At 34.2% G+C, this 20369-nt stretch overlaps 1 protein-coding gene across 13 annotated transcripts in view; it reads left to right on the plus strand.

The window, feature by feature from the left end:
- Window positions 1-20369, plus strand: part of DMD (dystrophin) — a 1146493-nt gene that overhangs the window by 515472 nt on the left and 610652 nt on the right. For all 13 annotated transcript variants that reach the window (XM_074534563.1, XM_074534577.1, XM_074534568.1 and 10 more), the window contains 5 exons: window positions 594-728; window positions 1489-1638; window positions 8949-9110; window positions 15476-15586; window positions 19188-19361. In XM_074534563.1, coding sequence (XP_074390664.1) covers window positions 594-728; window positions 1489-1638; window positions 8949-9110; window positions 15476-15586; window positions 19188-19361 — 732 coding nt within the window. The remainder of the gene's footprint in view (window positions 1-593; window positions 729-1488; window positions 1639-8948; window positions 9111-15475; window positions 15587-19187; window positions 19362-20369) is intronic.

The following is a 20369-nucleotide window of genomic DNA, read 5'->3' on the forward strand; positions in this document are numbered from 1 at the left end:
AATAAAATATTAGACAATAATTTAATTTCAGGAGAATAAGAACATTTAACAACATTATGTTTAGTACTCTAGCACTTAAAAGGTCTATAAATTACACAAAATGTGGTTTAGAATTAATTTCCATAGAGATTTTAGTCTGAATTCTTAAAAGCTGGTGTTTTATGAACCTGTGATTTAAGCAATTAAAATATAGAATATATAGGGAATCTAAGTGTGTTTTTATAATAGAGACATCAATTTCTAACATGGGTCTTTAAAAATTCTGCTCACTTTTATATTTATATAAGAAGACTTTACAGAAAACATATAAAGTGGATAATGCATGAAAATGAAGATTCAAGTTGTGTTTTGCAGAAGAGTTCACTTTTTCATGTTGTTTTCTGTGGTTTTGCTCTGTTTAATCAAAATGATGGTTTTCTTCTGCTTTATATTAATTTGGATCAGATGGGTGCTGGTAAATAAAATCATATTGTCCCATTAGCTTCAGATATCAACCCTGCTGCTTTGGGGAAGAGGCATGAATGTTTTCAGTATTTTAATGAGTTAAAAATTTCTGTGCAATTTTCAATCTAAATAAACCCTTTCTTCATCAGGAGGTATGGGCATGTTGGCGCGAATTATTGTCATATTTGGATGCGGAAAATAAATGGTTGAATGAGATTGAACTGAAACTGAAAGCAACTGAAAATGTCCAGGGAGGTGCAGAAGAGATTTCTGAATCTTTAGATGTAAGTGCTGACTTAAATAATAGCTCAGTCATATGTGTTGATAAATTGTAAATTTCATATCATTCTAAACAAACTATGAACTCACATTACACATGAACAAGGCGCCGAATATTTCAAAAGTTCAAATTTCTTACTAGAGTTAAAAAATGAGGATTTGAATTCAGATCCACCTAAATCAAACAATAATTAAATGTCTTGTGCTGGGTTTCATATACAGTTTTGGTAATGCTAAAATAAACATTCTTTAAAAAACCAAAACCCTCACTTCAGCCAGTAAAAAAATGTTGAGAGCTTCGATGAGGACAAGTTTTCATCATAACTTTGTTTATTATTCTTTAATTCTTATTCACAGAGCCTTTAAAATTAGTAAAAATTAAATTAATGCTTGTAGTGCATCAAAATACCAAATACTGCATTGATAATCACTTTTTGCTGTTGAATTTCCTCCATTTAGATACTCAAGCAGGATTTTTATATTAAGGTACAAGTGCTGTCACTGAACTCCTTAGGCATAGTCCACATCTTTAAAATTAAGCATTAAATTTATTGCTATATGAAAAATCCTTGTGTTTCATAAGATGTAGTACAGAACATTAGTTTTCAAGGAATAGAACATAAATATTTATTCTTTTTTTCCTCTACTTTTATTGTATATGAAATGTGAAATTCCTTTCTTATATTTTTAAGCAGTTTGGGATTGCTTTGTAGAAACTTATTTACAAAAGGAAAAATAAACTACTTTTTTTAAACTTTTTTTCAGTCTTTGGAACGTTTAATGAGACATCCAGAAGATAATCGCAACCAGATTCGGGAGCTGGCTCAGACTTTGACAGATGGTGGGATCATGGATGAACTGATCAATGAGAAACTTGAGAGGTTCAACAGTCGCTGGGAAGAACTTCAGCAGGAGGTATATTTAGTGATCATCCTGCCAAGTAGAGGACAGTCTAACACCATTTAAAAATTAAAGGAGTTATTTTGGTTGTGCAGTCCCTGCATAGGTCACCATTCCTAAACAAACACAATTTTACATTATAAATGGTTTCATGGGTGTGGTGGGCTAAGGCAGCAAAGCACAAGACTCCACATCTCCTGGTGCTTTAGTGGAGATTATAGAAAAGGCAAAAGAGAGAAAACTCAGAAACTGAGATTAGGATGACGTGAAAGAAAAAAAGGGTAAAAGCAAGGGATGCAGAAGAAATTACCTCCAGGAGACTGATGTTCAACTGGTCCCCAGGCAATGACAATTTTGGAAACACTTTTCCCCAACTCTTTTTGTTGTTGAGCCTGGCCCTGTGTGGTGCTCAGGTCAGCTGTCCTGGCTGTGTCCTTTCAAAGCCCAGCCTGGTCCCTGGAAGGGGCAGAGTGAGAAGGAAAAGACCTGGGTGCAGTGGAAGACCTGCTCAGCCATGGCTGGAGCATCCCTGCATTATCAATGCTGTTTTGGCCACCAGTACAAACCACTGAACCATACAGGCTGCTGTGAAGAAAATTACCTCAGTCCCAGCCTAAACCAGTAAAATGGGTAACCCCAAAATTTTGAAATTGGAGTGACCTTCTAAGTGGATTTAATCTTTAATTGCATATTTAAGATGTCTTCTCTGACATAACTCTTAGCAAGGAGAAAATTATTTTAAAACCAATTATGAGAAATATCTGTTATATATAAATTGTTTATTAAACAACAAATAAATGTATTTGTATAAATGAAAGGGTTAAAAAGACATTTCAATATAGAAATATGTAGCACAAGGAGAGCCAAATCTAGCAATATGCTATAAATATGAGGCAAATATCACCTCAGTACTTTGGTGAAGATCAGAAAGAATTATTAGGGAAAGACCTAGCAAAGGATGCAGACAGCCCCTTTGTGACTGTAACCAGAACATACTTGAAGATAAGCTACAAATACTGTCAGAAATAACTCAGTTACAATGATAGAAATGATGCACAAGTGCAGATTTTTGGAAGGAAGCTGTATTAGAAGGATGACTATCTACCATGAAAATGAAAAAAAAATTGTTTCTTTCCTGGTGCTAGAAATGTACTTGTTTTTGAAAACAGCGGAAGTAAAAACACTGCAATAAAAATTATAAGAGGGTCCTTGGCTGTTCTGAGAATAAACTTGAAGGATGGGGAGGGAAAGAGCCTGGTGGTACTTTTGAGGCAGTGCAGGCATTCACATAATTCTGTGTACCTGGACAGTATCTGAAAAGTAAATATAAATTTCTGTACACCTTCTCTTTTTGTAGCTCTTGTATTTTTTTTATCATCTCACTTCTGTTTGAAAGCAGTTACACTCTCTGGAATTCTGCTTCTTGGTATTTATTATTTTTTTACTGGCTAGAAGACTAGGAATATGCAGAAGGCTTCCAGGGTGTGAGAACAACACTTTTAAGAGTCTTTTTGAGTGATAGTTGAATACTATTCAGTCATCATTCATAGATGTTAAATCAAAATTCATAAAGTGCAGAGATTTAGTTGTCAAAAGCACATAATGAAGATGTTGTGTGAAATTCTGAAAACAATTTGGATGAGTATATAGGCAAAATATATTAAAAATGTATTCACTGCTATCCAGTTTCTTTCAAAAGTAGAAAAAAATTGGGATGGAACTCTCCTTTAAAAGCTTCTTTGAAAGCTTGATCAGATATTGAGTAGTTAAATACTAATAGTGAGATCTGAATCTGAAGTGGAAAAACATGCTTTTTTCTTCATAGGTTCCTGATACTGAATTTTCTGTGCTGTTTGTCTTGAAATTCAAGCAGCATTCTCCTTCTATAAAAATATATTGCAGGCACATAACACAAATCTGCTCATGTTCAAGGTCACTTCTTCAGACAGGCTAATTGACAGTCCTAAAGTGGTGATGTTACTTGTTTATATTTGAATAATTTTGCCAGTAATTACCAAGACAATAAGCTCATGTGGGCAGAGACTGATATGTGAAATATTTATTCATTGCTAATAGAGCAACTAAACCAACCCACTTCTATATGAATGATGCTGCAAGACAATGTATCTTTGCTACTGAGATGGAGATTCATTTTTAAAGGCAGATAATGGCTTCATGTTTGTGTGCCTTATCTTCTTTAGTTAACAAAGAGTGAGTGTGTTTAGTTTGCTTTTGGACATTTGGGGCTGACTGATAGCAAGGTATACCCTGTCCTTACTTTTCAAGGACTGATTCACTTACAAATGTGTAAATGGGATTTAAGAAACACTGAAGACTTTGAAGCTAATATTCAAGCAACTATAAATGTTTAAAGTAATTTACATCCTGTCCAGCAAGCTTCAGAAATGTCAGTCAGGTATTCTTGAGACTGTTCTTGCAAAAAACTGTACGAAACATTATTGTTCACGTGGGCTTTACACTAGACTCAATTATTATTATTGTGTCCTGTCTCTTAATTTATTTTAGGACTCCCCTGAAGACTATCTTTAGTTTCTTTCAAAGAGCACACATTCATCATTTGACACAATATTTCTGTTTTACTCTCCTCTCCAGAGGAGAAAGAATATTTCATACCCCATGTCCACATAATTGCTTTGAAGGCTGCTAAGAAGGCTGCTTTTACAAGTTCTGAGGCATTATCTGCTGGAAGCGATAACATAAAGAGATAAAATTCTTCTTTGGTAGAGTTTGCTGTTTTGGAATTCAGTTGATCAAAGCAGAATATCACTTAATGGCTGGGAGGTAAAATATTTGTAGCCATTTACTCAATAAGCACACTGGATAATACTCCTAGAACTTGCAGAAAATTTAGCTCTAGGTATTAAAAATTCATGGGTCCAATAATAATGTTTTGAAATTAAAAAAAAAAAAAAGTTCCTAATTAAAGTCTAAGCACAAACATTAATCCACTCTGAGATTAGGTGGAGATTAACGTGTTTGGAGTTTGATGCAAAGGGTACAGAGAAGTTGTGATGTATCTCAGTCACAACCGTTATATCACCAAGTCAGGCTAAATTTTAAAGTAATTTAAACAAGTTAGGAAGGAATTTTAAACTTTCCTAACTTTTAAACTTCTCCTGTGGCAACATTTCTCAATAACACGAGAGTATAACTGAGACAAAAAAAACCCACTCAATGAGCTAACATTTCTGCCTTTCTTAACAGACCCCTTTCCATGAGCTGTAACTTATAATTAATGAATTTATTTCTGCCTTTTAAATAAATGTACCCTGTAGTAAATGTGCTGTAATTTTCAAAATATTTTCTTCTGTTATTCTTCAACAGCCCAACTACTGAGTACTGCCTCAACACCATTATTTGTTTTTAACCTTAAAACTCTTAACTGACATCTTACTAATTGCGCATGTAACTGATGCATTATATAGATGAAATGTGTTATTTAAGCAAAAAGTGGCAATATCTATGAATACAGTATTGTAACATTCAACATGAAACAATTAACTCTGGTCTTTCTAATAATTCTGCATTTTACATGGATAATATACAGTGTTGCTATTTCCTGCACTTACCTTTGACCTTTTGTAAAAAAAATAATTGTAAACTGGTTTATGCAGGACATCATATCATTAAAAGTGCTATGTTTATCATCAAGGCACTAAAAATCTATAAAAACTCTGTAGAGACTTCAATTAAAAAAATATTCCATATTTTATTCATTTCTCTTTCATTCTGATAGTGCCTAACAGTGGATTTTTTTTTCTTTGAATTAGTTTTCTTTGACAGCTGTCAACATTTTGCTGGTTCAGAAATAATTAAACTGTTGTTTATTTTCCTGAGATTTTCTATTTAGCAATTAACTGTCAGCCACTTCTCTTTAGGGCCCAAAGACTTCAGTTTTATTGACTATGATCTGATAGCAAAGCTGGAACTTGTTATGTTCTCAGACATATTCAACTACAGTGCTAAGCTATCTAATTTTTTTTCCACAATGGAATAGAAAACCCAAAACATTTCAGGAAACAAATAAACAAGTTGAACGAGCCAGAACATCATAAATTAAAATATTTTTATATTATAAATATTTAACATTTCAGCTCTGAACTCTCACATGTCTTTAAAAAGTAGGCCCACAGACAGATGTGAATTGGAAGCACAAAGTTGAAGCTCAGGTTCACAGATGTAAGTGTGTAGAAGGATAACTCCTTTTTGTAAAGCATTTTAATGCTTGTGCCCACCAACTCTTTTCTACTGAAAGAGAAGAAGGTGGCTTCTCAATATTGTGGTATTCCCCTTGATTGCATTTATTCAATATTCTGCAATGCCAGTGGCAGTACCAGGGACCTACTTAGTGAAAAAGATTAGATCTTCCAATCAACTGTTGTGTACTGGAGAAATATGTTGCATTACAGGTGTATCATACCTTTTATAAAATTACTGTACAGATTTTCAATCCATTTGTTGTGGGAATTCAATGAGGTCAGGTATGAGCTTGACTTTAGATGAACATGCAAGGCAGGGTCAGTTTCCAGTTTGACAAATACAGAAAAAAAATGTAAGTAGCACCTTCTTAGAAAATCACCACAACTCTGAAGGTACTGTTTCCCAAAATTCAGCTTTGTGTGTCTCTTCTCCCATTACCAAAATAATTCCTCTCTTCAACTGCTGCATTCATGTCTTGGTCTGACGTCATCCTTTCATTCACTTACACCATTCACAGCTTTGGGAAAAGATGTACTTTCAGCTCATTTGGAAGAGGAAAAATGTAACACAGGTTCTCAGGCTGGAATCAAATTCCTTCTGAGGACAATGAAAGGGGAATTTTTTGTCTTTGTGTGTGTGTTGTGTGCACATAAACACATCACATGCATAAATACATATTTATATGACTTTATATTGCTTGAAATACAAGTGTGAAAATTCAGTTAGACTCAAGTGAGGATTGATTTTTTCTTAAGCTTATCTGCTATTTAATAACATTTGATAATATTTGTATATTATTAATAATATTTTATCAATGAGTTTGGGAATAATTTATTTTTTCCTGTTGAACTCTAAAATAGGATTTTGATATACATAGTTTCTGATGTTATCAGCACAAAGATGGCAATTTTTCAATCACCACTTATTCTTAAAAGGATTTTAAGTCTTTGGGAATTTGCATGCATTCTGCTACTTCATTGCATGAATGCACTCTGCTTCTCAGGATGGCAACAAATGTATCTGTACTTTAAAAAATCTCTAATTCTAGAGAGTAGTTGGCATGGGACATCACTTAACAGAGGTTCAAAGTTTCATGTGTTGTTATAAAACTAGTTCATCAGAGAGATATAACAACAAATTTGTGTCCAGTGTTTTGAATTCTCCAGAAAGTGCAGACACTTATTTGGATAACTCATAAGAACGGAACCTTATAGGAATCTTATTTTAAATTGTGAGCTTCTCTGCACATTAGGGCGCTGCAGCCCTCAGGAGGAATGGATTCTGCAGTGTGTTAGTCCAACAGCGAAGCACAGAGATCAGTAAAAGCAGGGAAGTTCTTCCATGGTTCTTCCATGCTTCCAAGAGGATGACCTTAGCCATTAGGTGCGGAAAGCAACTTATCCTGTTTCTGATCTAATGTGTCTTTAAATCCACCCCACAGTGAGGCAGATGGATTGATAGAGAATCTGTGTCCTGGCCAGCCTCACCAATCGGCAGCAAGTAGTGCCAAGGTAAATGGAAGCAGTGGTTTTTAAACTCACTGCTTTGAACAGGCTGAGAAAGTTTTTGTTAAAATCTCAAATCAGATGAAGATAAAAGTCATTTAAGTAGCAAGCCTTAATACTGCACTAGGGTAATAATACCTTGGTGATTTAGGTGCTCCCATTAACACTGACAGCATGGGTCTGATATGCAAAGCTGCTCAGTTCCAGAGAAGGTTCCTGGAACTTGGAGTGATACAAGATTATCTGATCAGTTGTTTTGAAATAGCACAAAGCAGCTTACAAAAGCAAATATAGAAAATGCTGGTTGGATTCCTATCCTTTAACTAAGTCAAACAGCTAGCAAGAATGCTCACAAGAAATCATCTTCTTCATTTGTTATAGGTGGAGCTCTGTAAGAATCTGAGCTCTCTGAAGAAGGTGCACATATATCAAATATTCTCACTGAATTGCTGAGAGATATTTTTGTTCAAGGCAAGAGTGTTGCAATGGGCATGAAATCAAATTAAAGTATAGCTGGCTTACCAGAGAGGAAAAGTGTGATTTGACTTGAAAAATGGCAGGATACCTAGAAATGTTGTTTAAAGGGTGATTGCTTTCACCTTTGATTCATGTCAAATTAAGTTAGTCTCCTTATTCTGTGGGCAGCAATATGGCTGGACTTGTACAGAAAAAAACTGTGCTGTATTTAAGTTGCTGGTAATTATTGTGTGCTTTCTATAAAGTAGAAACTCTGTGAGGCAGTAGCTGGGGTCCAAAAAATATATGAGTCTGTGGTTAGACACAATGACAGATGGAAGAATGTGCCAAGTTATTTGTTACCCAATAAATGCCTTATTAAAGTGTTGCAAATACTATTTAAAGTTGACTCATTTATGTGAAGTGTTTAATATATGTGTCTTGTAAGGACAACTTGGATGGAGAATTTATTGTCCTGATTTGTTAAACCATAAACTGAGCTCCTTTGAAAGGAAAACATCCTTCTCCAAAAAAGGATTGTGTAAAAATACATGGTGGCACTGCTGGTGGAGCAGAAGCAAGATTCAACTTCTAATTTTTTTTTCCCACAGGAGGAAGAAAGTAGGCATTGTCTCTTCCAAACTGCTATTTATGCTTCATATAAGAGAAATCCAGCTCAACAGAGTCTTTATCCCTCTCACTTACTGAGGTGGATTGCTTTGGATAGGATTGTGATGACAGTAACCCTATTCTCAGTAAACAAAGTCTCTTGAATTATATAACAAGATCAGGAGGACCTCTCTGCCTCAGAAAGAAAGGCAGCACTGTCAGGATGGTTTGCTTGTGCAGCTTTGCCATCTTGCACTCTGAATAGAAATCTTCAATTTACACTTTAGTTTTATTTGGGGATCCTTTGCTTTTTTAGAACTTGTCTGTGCAATCTGAGTGTTGTTTGTTTCTTAAGGAGAAAACTGAATGTGTGGCAGAAAGATGCGCAATTTATCCTACAAAAAGGTGGATGGGCACAAGTCAGGAACTGTGTCTGATTCTTTGCCTGAACTTTATTGAGAAAAAAAATGCGTGGAAAAAATGTATTATATGCATTATTACTTTGAATGCTGATAACATTGTCATTGTTTCTAGGCTGTGAGAAGACAGAAAAGCCTTGAGCAGAGTATTCAGACTGCACAGGAGACTGACAAAACCCTGCGCCTGATCCAGGAGTCTCTGGCTGCCATTGACAAGCAGCTGACAGCCTACTCTGCAGACAGGGTGGATGCAGCACAGGTCCCTCAGGAAGCACTGGTAAGTTAGACACAGGTTGGCTTACATGTTTACTAGTTTTCTTAATTAACCAAAGAGTGTTTGGTTGTCCCTCAGCCTCTCATTAAAGAGGATTTGCAACATGATCAGCGTGAAAGTGCAAGCAAATTTTGTATGGGATTACTTTGAGAAGTTTAAGCTACTCTCCTAGAAAAGTCCTATTTTCCTTCTGATTTATATCAGAAGATGATCAGAAGATCTTTATAGAAGATGTAAAGGACTGTAAATGTCATGAAAGACTATGCAGTAATTTTAAAGGGCAAGGATAAACAACATGATTCTTTAAAATCCAGCTCCCTTCCTTCCTAGAAAAAGGAAACTCATCATCCTCACTACTCTTACATGACTCTTTTGCAAAGTTGATTATGTGGTTTATTAATAATTTTTTGAAACACAAACGACATTGACAATTATTTCATAATGAGCACATCAATGTACTTATATTTTAATTTTTACAGCTCAGGGAAGCTCAATGGAAAATGCTTTTCCTTATCTTTACACATGGTTTATTTAGCCTTTGAAATAAAAATGTACATCTAATTATCATTTTTGCTCTTTCTTTCTTTAATTCTTTCTTTCTTCTGTAAGGTCTGCTTTACTGCAGTGTTAAGAGGGTAAGAATATGAGTTGTATAAAACCAAACATCTCTGCAATAAAACTATCAACACTCTACAGTGTTATACCTCAGTTTCTCTGTTAATTCCATCTAAATTTAGGCAGTCAGATTATGAAAGTAAACAGGGAAAAAAAACTATAGGGAAATTGAAAAAGAGTGCTTTTATAATGATATTATAAGAGATATCCAATAATGGGTTTCTTGGCATGCTTGTAGAGTTCTAAATAATTGTAAAAAGTAATAATCTTGTATAGAGTAACTTAGATAGTCTTAAATACATTCAGAGCTGAATATATGCAGCCCTGAAAATATTTTTTTAAATGTTACTATGTGTTTTGAATTAACAGGTAGATGGGTGTACCTTTCAGTTGCTTTTTGTGTATGTGTGCTTGGAGTACATGGTGATATTTTTATGTGTATGTTGGGACTATAAATACTATATTTGGAAAATAGGATCACATCTGGATTCAGTCTTATTTTGAAAATAATTTTTATCCTACTTCATTTTCTTCTAATTTATATCAGTATAATTTCAGATTTAGAAAAAAATTGCTTCAGTTTGAATCCTAAACAATTTTAGCTATCTGTTGACTCTCTTGAGTTATTTTCCTTCTTCTTCCTAGAAATATGAATGATGTAAGCATTTTTTAAAGAGATAAAAAGTAGCATTTTTAAAGATGTATCACTTTAATTTTTCATCTTCTAATTATATGAAGTGAATACATAAGAAAAAAAATTATATGAAAATGTGCTTTTTTTTTTCTCTGGTGTGTTTGGACCCTTACATGTTTCAAATGTCCCATGGATCCATCTGATTTATGTGCATTGTCAGGTACCATATTGGGAATTACTACAGACTGGGTAAAAGGAAGTAATTCAGAACTTCAAAAACTGAAGCAGAACAAAACCCAATCAACCTTAATTAGCACACTTTCATAAGAATATTTCAGCTCAGTGCCTTTGTAGAACTTTTTATTTTTCTGGAGATTTTATTGTCTAATGTTAGGTTCACCTGATGGTATTTTATCCACTGTGGGAAAACCAGCATAGAGACTGTTGAGTTTTTCCCTTTCATGTTTTCATTTTATGGTGCCAGTGAGACCTAATGAAAAAAAAAAAAAACTTAATTAACAACTGAACAGGTCTAAAGCAAATATTGAAGTTCTCTGAAGTTCAGTTGTGAATCTCTTTAAAATCCTTAGAGGGAAAGGGAATAAACAATCATTTTTATGTGTGTAGATAGACAGCCATTCCTCCTGTTCCAGTGGCAGAACAGGCAGATCCTGAATCCAGATCCAGAGCTCCACATCTCCTGTGGAGCTCTCTGGCTCCATTCTTTTGTAGAGCTGGAAACAGTTCATTCCTGTACCTACAACAGTGTCTGCACAGCTGGAATGGGAATCTTCCAGTCAGTGATGCTGCTTTCTGGGCAGGGATCAGTTTATCCATGCTGAGGGATTTTGCAACCCATTCAGCAAAATGTGTTGCATTTCTAAAAGAACACGTGGGGGAAGTTTATAATCAGAAAGCTGCTGAGCTTGGGAGCTCTGTGTGTTTGCTTCAAAAATTTCAAATTCATTTAAAGCATTCGTAGGAAGAAGAATCTTTGTTTCAGCTGATCAGAAATTAATCTGAGAAAATAAAATTATATTTAGTTCCTCTTTTTTAAGTGAAATGATCAGTTTAGTTTATTCAGAAACTTGACAGCAAGAAAGGGGAGTCCAATGTGTGCTGTTCTTAGGATCACTTTTTCAGTGTAAATTCTGTGTGCTTCTTACTCCACCATGTGGCACTGAGACTTTAATGCTAGAAAGCCAGTGCTACCTGAATTATTTGGAGTACAGCTGAAGATGATGTTTTCAGCCAAAAACCCTAACAGCAACCACACAGATAAATCAGTTCAGGTTAATCAAGGCCCAATTATGACAAAATCTCGAGGGAGTTGAAATCTTAAGCAATATTGCAAAAAGAAAGATTATTTGCTTGGTCTCATGATCCTGGTGGAAGAATTTTTCATATTTCTTCTGTTACCAAAATAATACAGAGATTTAAGTCATCATCACAAGAATTTGCAGTTGGTGGTTTTTTTTAAAGTATTCTTTAACTGACAGGAGAAAAATAAATCTGTACTGAAAATATTCCATTTGTATGACAAAATATTTTTCAAATAATTATTTATAGCTTTCTTATTCAATGACTCTTGATGGAAGAGAAAATTCATACTTTGTATTTATGCCTAGTCTGAGTGACTACATGAATATTTTTACATTATGGGAAAGAAAACCAACTTATTTCATATCTCACCTGCATGTGACAAATCACTTTGTCTGTTGTTCTCCCCAGTCAACTATATAAATTGTGGTATGGAGAATAACTTAATACTATGTTTTTGAAAAGTACAAAACTAATCTACTTTTGCAATAAAGTGCCTGGATATTTTCAGTTCTGTAGAGTTAAGCACTACATGCCTGACTGTTTTCTAAGTAAATGGGCCTATTATACTGTTTTTATAATATCTTTGTACTTTGTTCAAAACTAAAGTTAATGGCATGATACAATGGCAGGATGGTTCAGTTGTTCAAGATGTCACTTGACAAGATGATGCTGTGCTTCATTGCCTTCAGACTAATATTTTGGGACAAAGAACTCACAGTTGTCTACTTAGGAAAGCATTAAAGTTATCTACACTTTCCTTTCCTCTGCTGGAAATTGTGAGGATTGTTTTTTTCAGCCATGTGTGGATCAGTGGTCAGAGGAAAGAGCTGGCAAGTTTTATTCAAAAGCTTGCATTTTGTTAATATATTAAGTTTGAATATCTATGCAGATTTCTCTACTATGTAGGTTTTCACCCCCTACACATCTCCATAGTATCTGAACACTGTTTTAACTGCATTTGTCATGTCCATCTTGCTCAATATTGCCTTCTCAGTCATGGTTCTACCCTATTCTACCTTTCTTTTCTCATTTGGACTCTCCAGTTAATATTTCTTGAAAGTTAGGATCCATAACAAAGCATACAGTTTGAGTTAAGTATTATCTATATGTCATTTGTGCTGTAAAATCAACTTCTATGTATGTTATATGCTTTTACACATATATGGACAAAAGTTTTGCAAATTCCCTGAAAGATTGCCAGTTATGGCAAATAAGAATCCCTAACCTGTAGGACACAATAATTTATGCACACTAGTATTTCTTGGTTACCCACGTGCATTCTATTCTGATGTACTAGAAATTAATGAAGGCAAGTTTTGCTCTATATTAAAATGATAGAAAAGAAATAGACAGGAACCACTGAAAAAAGAAGAGGATAGGATAATACAAGAAAAAATAGTGTTTTCTTATGGATGTTACATAGTTAATGCATAAATTGGTGAGTCAGAAGAGAAACAAAAGTCAAAGTGGTCATTTAAAAATTGAATGATAATGGAAATAACAGACAAGTGTTACAAATTCTTTTCTATCTGTTAATGACTGATTTAATTTTTCTGCCTGTGAGCAGCAGTAGCAAATAAAAACTAAAAAGGAAAAAAAGGCTTTCCTTGCTATAAGCATTACTAACTTTTCTTTTAATCTTTCCTCTAATGTGTTTGTTCTCTCCAATTCCACATTTTGATGTCAGAGAAGATGACACTTCATCTCTCTCCTGCAGATCAATTTAAAATAGTAAGATAGAACAACCTCTATGCAATGTCCCACAATGCCTAATTGCTTAAACAGTACTCTTATCTATGTTGTGTTGTTCTGACCTATTCAGATAAGAACTGTTCAATTATGAGCTTTTCAGAGTGGCTCTGAGGTTGAACAAAGTCAATTGGAAAATTCAACCAAAAACAAGTTTGTTGATGAGGTGGGTAAGCAAACTGTTGAAATGCTAGGTTTATGTAGCATGTTTTTTAGCATTCAGACTGGCTTCTTCCTTTCTTATGCAGTTCCAACATTCAAGGCATGAAAAAATTATTTGGCTTCAGGTACTTACTAAATCACCACCTGTTTGGTTGATGTGTGGCACAAAAATGGAAGATAATCCTGTTACAATTCAAACACACTTCAGGAGGAAATTTTAAACTTAGACAAGGACAAAACAAATGCTCAACAATTTTATAAGCCTTCTTTTCTTGATAGAATCCTTCTTTTAATTGACCATTTTTGTTTTCTCAAAAATTAAATATCATATTTTAAAAAGTTATATTATTCGCTCGAGGTGTTTCTGGCCATTCATTAAATAGCCCTCTCAAGGAGAACTCAAAATATGAAAAATCAAAACTATATAGCTATGATAATTTTAGAAGAAAAAAATCATCTAAATTTGGGACTTTCTGCTAGTCATTTTGCTTTTACACATACTTTGTTTTAGAAAAATATTTTAGTTCTCCAAATAGTACTGAGTAATTTAGAGTCATATATATATTCTTGCAACTAAACTTAGGAAAGACAATGGTTTCACACATCTTTCTTTTTCTCTCAAAATTTACTTTAAGACATTTTCAATATAACTTGTGGAAACCTGCTTTCAGTTAAGTCTTGAAATGCATAAGTGATTGTAATGGTATACAAGTCATTATAACCATGTAATAGCAGAATAAAGTAGGCAGCATATGGTGCACACAGCTTTGTACTTAATAACCTATGAAAATGTGATTAAAAATACACGTATATTAATTTTTACTATTAAAGTTACTGTGGTGTAAGATAAGTTTATGTACATATATTTCGAATTATAGCCGGTCTTCAGGGCATCTGAAAAATACTATATGCCATTAAAAAAAAAATTAAATTAAAATCATTTTTTAATGCAGGAGTAATGGCCTCAAATGCGTCTAATGATGGGAACATGGCTTTGTGTCCTTATTTCATAGGATAATTCTTTTCAGTGGTGCTCTCTAGCAATTCTGCTAATAAGAATTTCTTATTTTCTAAAAATTTAAACATAATTTTATGTGAATCTTCCTGAAGTATCAGCAAGATATTTTCTGGGACTTCTTTTCCATTACATTGCACTAGCCAACGCTGCTTAAGTTAAATTTGTCTTGTGAGGTTGATTAATGGTGAACCAAAGAAAAGCTGATTTTTTTTTATTTTTGGATCACACTCTGATTTTGCAAACAAACATAGCAAGAAATATGTGTTAGAAAATACACAAAGTTAGTATTATAGTATTAGTATTAGTAGTAGTGTAATAATGAACTGTGTGTTGTTGTGCCTTTAGCTACACAAGACTGATACTGGATATAGATTCTGGTCAGTAGTATGCCAAAAATTGTGTACTGTTTTGCATATAGCACAGGTCTCTAAGATGAAGGTGATGTTATACTTGCAGGATACTTGATCAGTTTTTCCTCAATTTGCCTGGTGATACTTGAAAATCAGAAGAATCAAGAATATTGAGGCAAATAACTTTTTTTTCCCTACGATTAATTTTTACTACTCTTACCCATGAAAACTGTTGTTTTCTTACAGAAAAAAATAAATCCACATTCAGTCCCTTAACCATCCCTTGTCCCCCTCTGCTGGAGCTGCTCCAAGAGCTCCATGTTTCTCATGCCCTGAGAAGGGCAGAGCTGGACACAGGACTGAGCAGAGGGGCAGGGGCTCCTCCCTCGTGCTGCTGGCAGGGCTCTAAGGCTGGAACTGCTGTCCAACATGGTTCAAAATCAACTGCTCCAAATAATTTATATAGCATGCAATTTTCCCTCAAACCTTGCTGATTGCTGTCTTTGTTTTCCAACAGAAAATACAATCTGAGTTAACAAGCCACGAGATTAGTTTGGAAGAAATGAAGAAACGAAACCGCGGTAAGGATGCAGCCAAAAGAGTGCTTTCCCAAATTGATGTGGCACAGGTGGGCAAATTTTATTTCTACCATTTTTTCCTTCTCTTGTTCAAATTAGTATGAGTGGTACTATTACTCTACCTTGAAGTGTTCTTAAGGTATCTCTTCTTCTTTGGATGCTCCTTTCTAGCCAGGAAAATCAGAGTGGGTAAAGCATACCTTCCATATCTTCTTCCTGCTCAATTTTTATTCCACCCTTCCTGTGTCATTGGCAGCAGTTCTAAGGAGTGCAGGACTGATGTAACCAACTGGCAGGGACACCATGTGATAGGGGATGCTTTGAATGTGCTGAAGTTTCAACAGATAAAACTACAGTGGGGCTTTTTTGATGTAACCTTTGAGGTATTGGAAAATATCTACTGTCAAAAATAGGTTAAAATATTTGGAAACCTTTAGTAGAGCTGCGTTTGAAATACAAATTATGCTGAGCTGTTCAATTCAGACATCAGTTTAAAATGTTAGATAATGCATTATTTCATCTAGCTTAATAGACACAGACCGTCTTAAAAATTAAGAAGACTGAATAAACAACAGTGGGAAATACACATTTTTACCCATTAATAATAGGTTCTTGATTATTTTGCTGGTTTTCTTTTTGTTGTTTTGTTGGCTTTTGTTTGTAGGTGGCAAAACAAATTTTCATAGTTCATTAGAAGGACAATTTAAGTATTGCCATTTTTTGATCCATCCCTGTCAAGTATTTCTAGGCACCTCAGTTTGGGTTTTAATTTTATGAGTATCATTAATTGCTTTTTAGCAGTTAATTTTTTGAAATTAACAAATTTACTTTTTTTAATGTTTCATCTTATATATAGGACTAGATTTCTTTGTTGAGAATATTTATTTTTCCTCAGTTTTCAGCCTTTCTTCATACTAACTCACCTTCTGATGGTCTCCATGGCAGCTGTGAAGTTGCCCATATTTCATCAGTGAAATACAGGCATCAGATGACTGTGTAAATAAATGTTTGTGAATTCAACAACATGCAAGAGAGCACAACCCTTTCTGGGTGCCTTTTTTATTAGTCCACCTCTCTGCAGACATTTTTTTTTCTTTGTAAGGTTTCTCTAGTTGATTATGTGCACCAGTCTGAGTTTTGAAAAATTGGTGGAGGTCATCTTGAGACAATGCTTTGCTAACATTAGATAAAATATAAACAAAAAAGTAGTAATTTACTACTATCAACTACCAAAGCAGGTAGAAGCTGAGCCCTTTGTTACATATATTTATAACTATATTTGATTTTAGGCCACTGAACTCTCTTGAATCTCTTCCCATCATTATACTACCTTTAGTGATAAAACACATTTCAGAAAATACTATTTTCTGAATAGCATTCTCACTTATAAATAATTTCCTCTTTTTTCACTAAGTAATCTTTTTAATTTGACATATTTATTCTATTATTCAATTACTCAGGCATAAAGTAAACAACTATGAAAATAAACAAATGCATTGAGATTTTGAAGCAACTGTTAATGGCAGCCAAATTTATCCTGGCTTTTTAGATTATTGTAGGCTGAGAGTTGAGTTCTGATTTTTAAATTTAAGAGGAAAAGTATGACTAGGAAAATAAAAATCTATTTCTGCCATGGTGGTATAGCACCTAGTTAGTCCTAACAGGCTGAGAATTGTCACATGAATGTAAAATCTTTTCTAATGAACAGTTATTTTTTGCAGTTCAGTACTGAAAAGGTTTTTCTGGTCAACTTTTTGAATACAATTGTCTCAATTGTCTCTTTTCTAGAATGACAAATATGTTAAAGCAGAATGAGACTTTCAGATAAAGGCCTTTCATTTTCCTGTAATTAATTATAAATTTTCTATTTTAAAAATGTCTTTTCGAAACAAAGTGAGTAGAAATGAACACATTATTCAGGTACAAAATGTCTTCATACATGACTTTTATGCTGTGGCAGGTACAAAACATTTTTGGTTTCTCTATGTTCCAAATTGTTTCAAATACCAAATTTGATTATTTTGCTGCTTTTAAGCATTGATATAATAATATTTTAAAACTGTTGGTGATAAAAATAAGTATATAATATAGCTGCTATGGTTATCTGAAAGAACTTAAGGGAGAGTGATAAATGATAAATTAGATCTCACTTGTATATCAAGCTGCTTTTCCCCCTTACAGATCCTCAGTACTTTTCAGTTCTTGAGTGACTCTTCACAGACAGCTTTAGTTTTCTCTGCTATTAATATTGTAATTCTCTCTCTTTCTAAATAAATTTTAATGTGTTGACCAACACAAATGGTTACTGGTACAGATGTGGCAATGCAAGATTCTCACAGGATTTGGCCTTCCTCAGACTGGAGAGAGTTAAAAACAAATTACATACAAATTTAGTGTATGCAAACACACTGAAGAAAAAATAAGGCCACTTATTCCTACCCTTGTTCCCTACTTTTATTCAATTGTCCATTATTCATAGACAGAAAGAATACCTTTCTTATCTCATTGGATCTGAATTTCATGAAAAGTGTTTAAAGAGGAAAGTTGTTGGTAGGAGCTGACGGATATTTAATCACTTTTCTGTGGTACTCCAGGTTGTCTTCTGCTCATGATTTCTGCCTCCTTTTCAGAAATCTGATAGATGTGGGAAGGCTTTTTACCAATATATAAATTGATTCTAAGCCTTGTTACAGTTTTTCCTCAAATCTGTATGGCACAGACCACACTATAGTGGAATTAAGTTTCCAGGATTTGAAGATAAAAAAATTGGAAATGTATTTGCAAATGCCAAGTTCCTATTTAATTACTTAGCTATTTCTTAGTGACATTTGTTCTTTTTTTTTTTGTTCCCAAGTGACTTGAAAAACTTATTCAATAATACTTCACTCTTTACTTCTATGGAGAAATTTGTTCTTTTTCAAGTAGATAATTAAAATTCCTTTTCTTTATTTTTAATTATTTCCCCTTCCCCTGAGCTAGGGAATCATGTGAGCAAGCAGTCTAATTAGTGCACAAAGATAGAAAATTGTGAAAATGGTGAAATTAGAGATCAAACTTGTCACAGATTTTTTTCTGCTTTCAAATTGCTTTCTTTTTATTCTAGCTTAGGCTTTTTTTTAATTGAAATATAAATCAATTTTATACTCTAAATCTTGGAGTTTGTGCTAGACCTACTAAATCTTGGAGTTTGTGCTAGACCTACTTATTGCCAAGCCACATTATTTAGGTTTCTTTGAAGGACCAAAAGTTTCCTTCCTCATACAAAGAAGCAGCAACTGATAGAGTTGAAGAGCATTCACTCTCCCATGTGGATGGCTTATCTTTAAATCACTAAATTTTACTTCTTCTCACACCCCTGAACATTTTACATATTGAAAAATATAAAATTTCTCCCCTTCTTTATGTGTGTATTCAGGCTCTTTAGCTCCAGGCTCTGCTGCATCCAGTGCCCTGGATGATGAAAGAATTTTTATCCTCCAGTGAGGATCCAAGATTCTCTGCCACTGGCATTTTCACAAACATTTTATATTCTTTTAATAAGAAATTGCTGATTGACAATGTATTCCAAGTATTCTGTAACAATGCTGACTTGTCTTCAGCATTGATTTGGTTTTATTTCACACTTTCTGCTTGCTCATGTTTTCTTTTCAGAAAAAGCTGCAGGATGTGTCCGTGAAGTTCCGCTTGTTCCAGAAGCCAGCCAACTTTGAACAGCGCCTCCAAGAATGCAAAAGGATTCTAGATGAAGTGAAATTGCAGGTGCCCAAGCTGGAGATGAAGAGTGTTGAGCAGGAAGTTGTACAATCACAGCTGGATCATTGCATGGTGAGTATTCAGGATGCTGTCTTTCTTCTGGTTCTATGCAGAGAAAGCTAAAAATTAGAGATTACTGTCCTTAATGCAGATAGGAAACAAAGTATCTGTTACACAAAAAAAATCCAAAACTCAAACAAACAAAAACCCCAGAAAAGCAACAAATTTTCCCTTCAGAACTCTAGATGTGCACTTTCACTATGAAAGAATGAGAATGTCAGTTAGGGTCCCTTTCTAATTCCCAGTTCCTGTCCTGCAATTGAATTTATCTTCCCACATTGGCTCTATTTTCTGCAATATTCTATAGTCATGGAACTCGGTTACATAACCAAAAGAGATGGTACAGAACACAAATCTATTTTTACTAGGAAGCACAAAGCAAAATGGAAAACCATAGATTAAAACTTCCATGAGATGGCTTTCTCTCAGTTCAAGAGCAAAAGATGACCTGAATATGTCCTAAAGAATATGAGGAAAATCTTACATATTGCTTTAATATCACTATAATCCTGCTCCTCTTAAATAAATAAAGCTAAACACCTCATTCTTGATGATGATCATAAAAAGATTATAACAGCAATGGTAGCTGGGTTTCTTGGGGTTTTTTGGAGGTTTTTGGGGGTTTTGGGGTAGTTTTTTTGGTTTTCTTTTTTTTGGGGGGGGGGGGTTGGGCTTTTTGGGATTTTTTGGTTTTTGTTTTGTTTTGTTTTGTTTTGTTTTTTCCAGCTATGTTTGGTTTGTTTGTTGGGGTTTTTCTGTGGGTCTTGTTTTTACTGGGGCAATGAAATGCCTGAAGGTTTCCCCCTCCCAAGCTCCTTCATATGTAAATGTAAAAAGCATTTAAATTTTAAAAATGAGCATGGGACAAGTCAATGTTATTGCTTTACATCTTTCATTTTTCTTAAATGAAAGAAGAAAAAAAATTGTGCTTAAATTCATATTCTTGTGAGAATGGCATTCTTATTAAAATGATGTGGTAGTTAGAAGCTCTGTACTGAATTAATATGTCTTCACTCAGCA

Source organism: Zonotrichia albicollis, chromosome 2 (assembly GCF_047830755.1).
Source record: "Zonotrichia albicollis isolate bZonAlb1 chromosome 2, bZonAlb1.hap1, whole genome shotgun sequence".
NCBI lineage: Eukaryota > Metazoa > Chordata > Aves > Passeriformes > Passerellidae > Zonotrichia > Zonotrichia albicollis.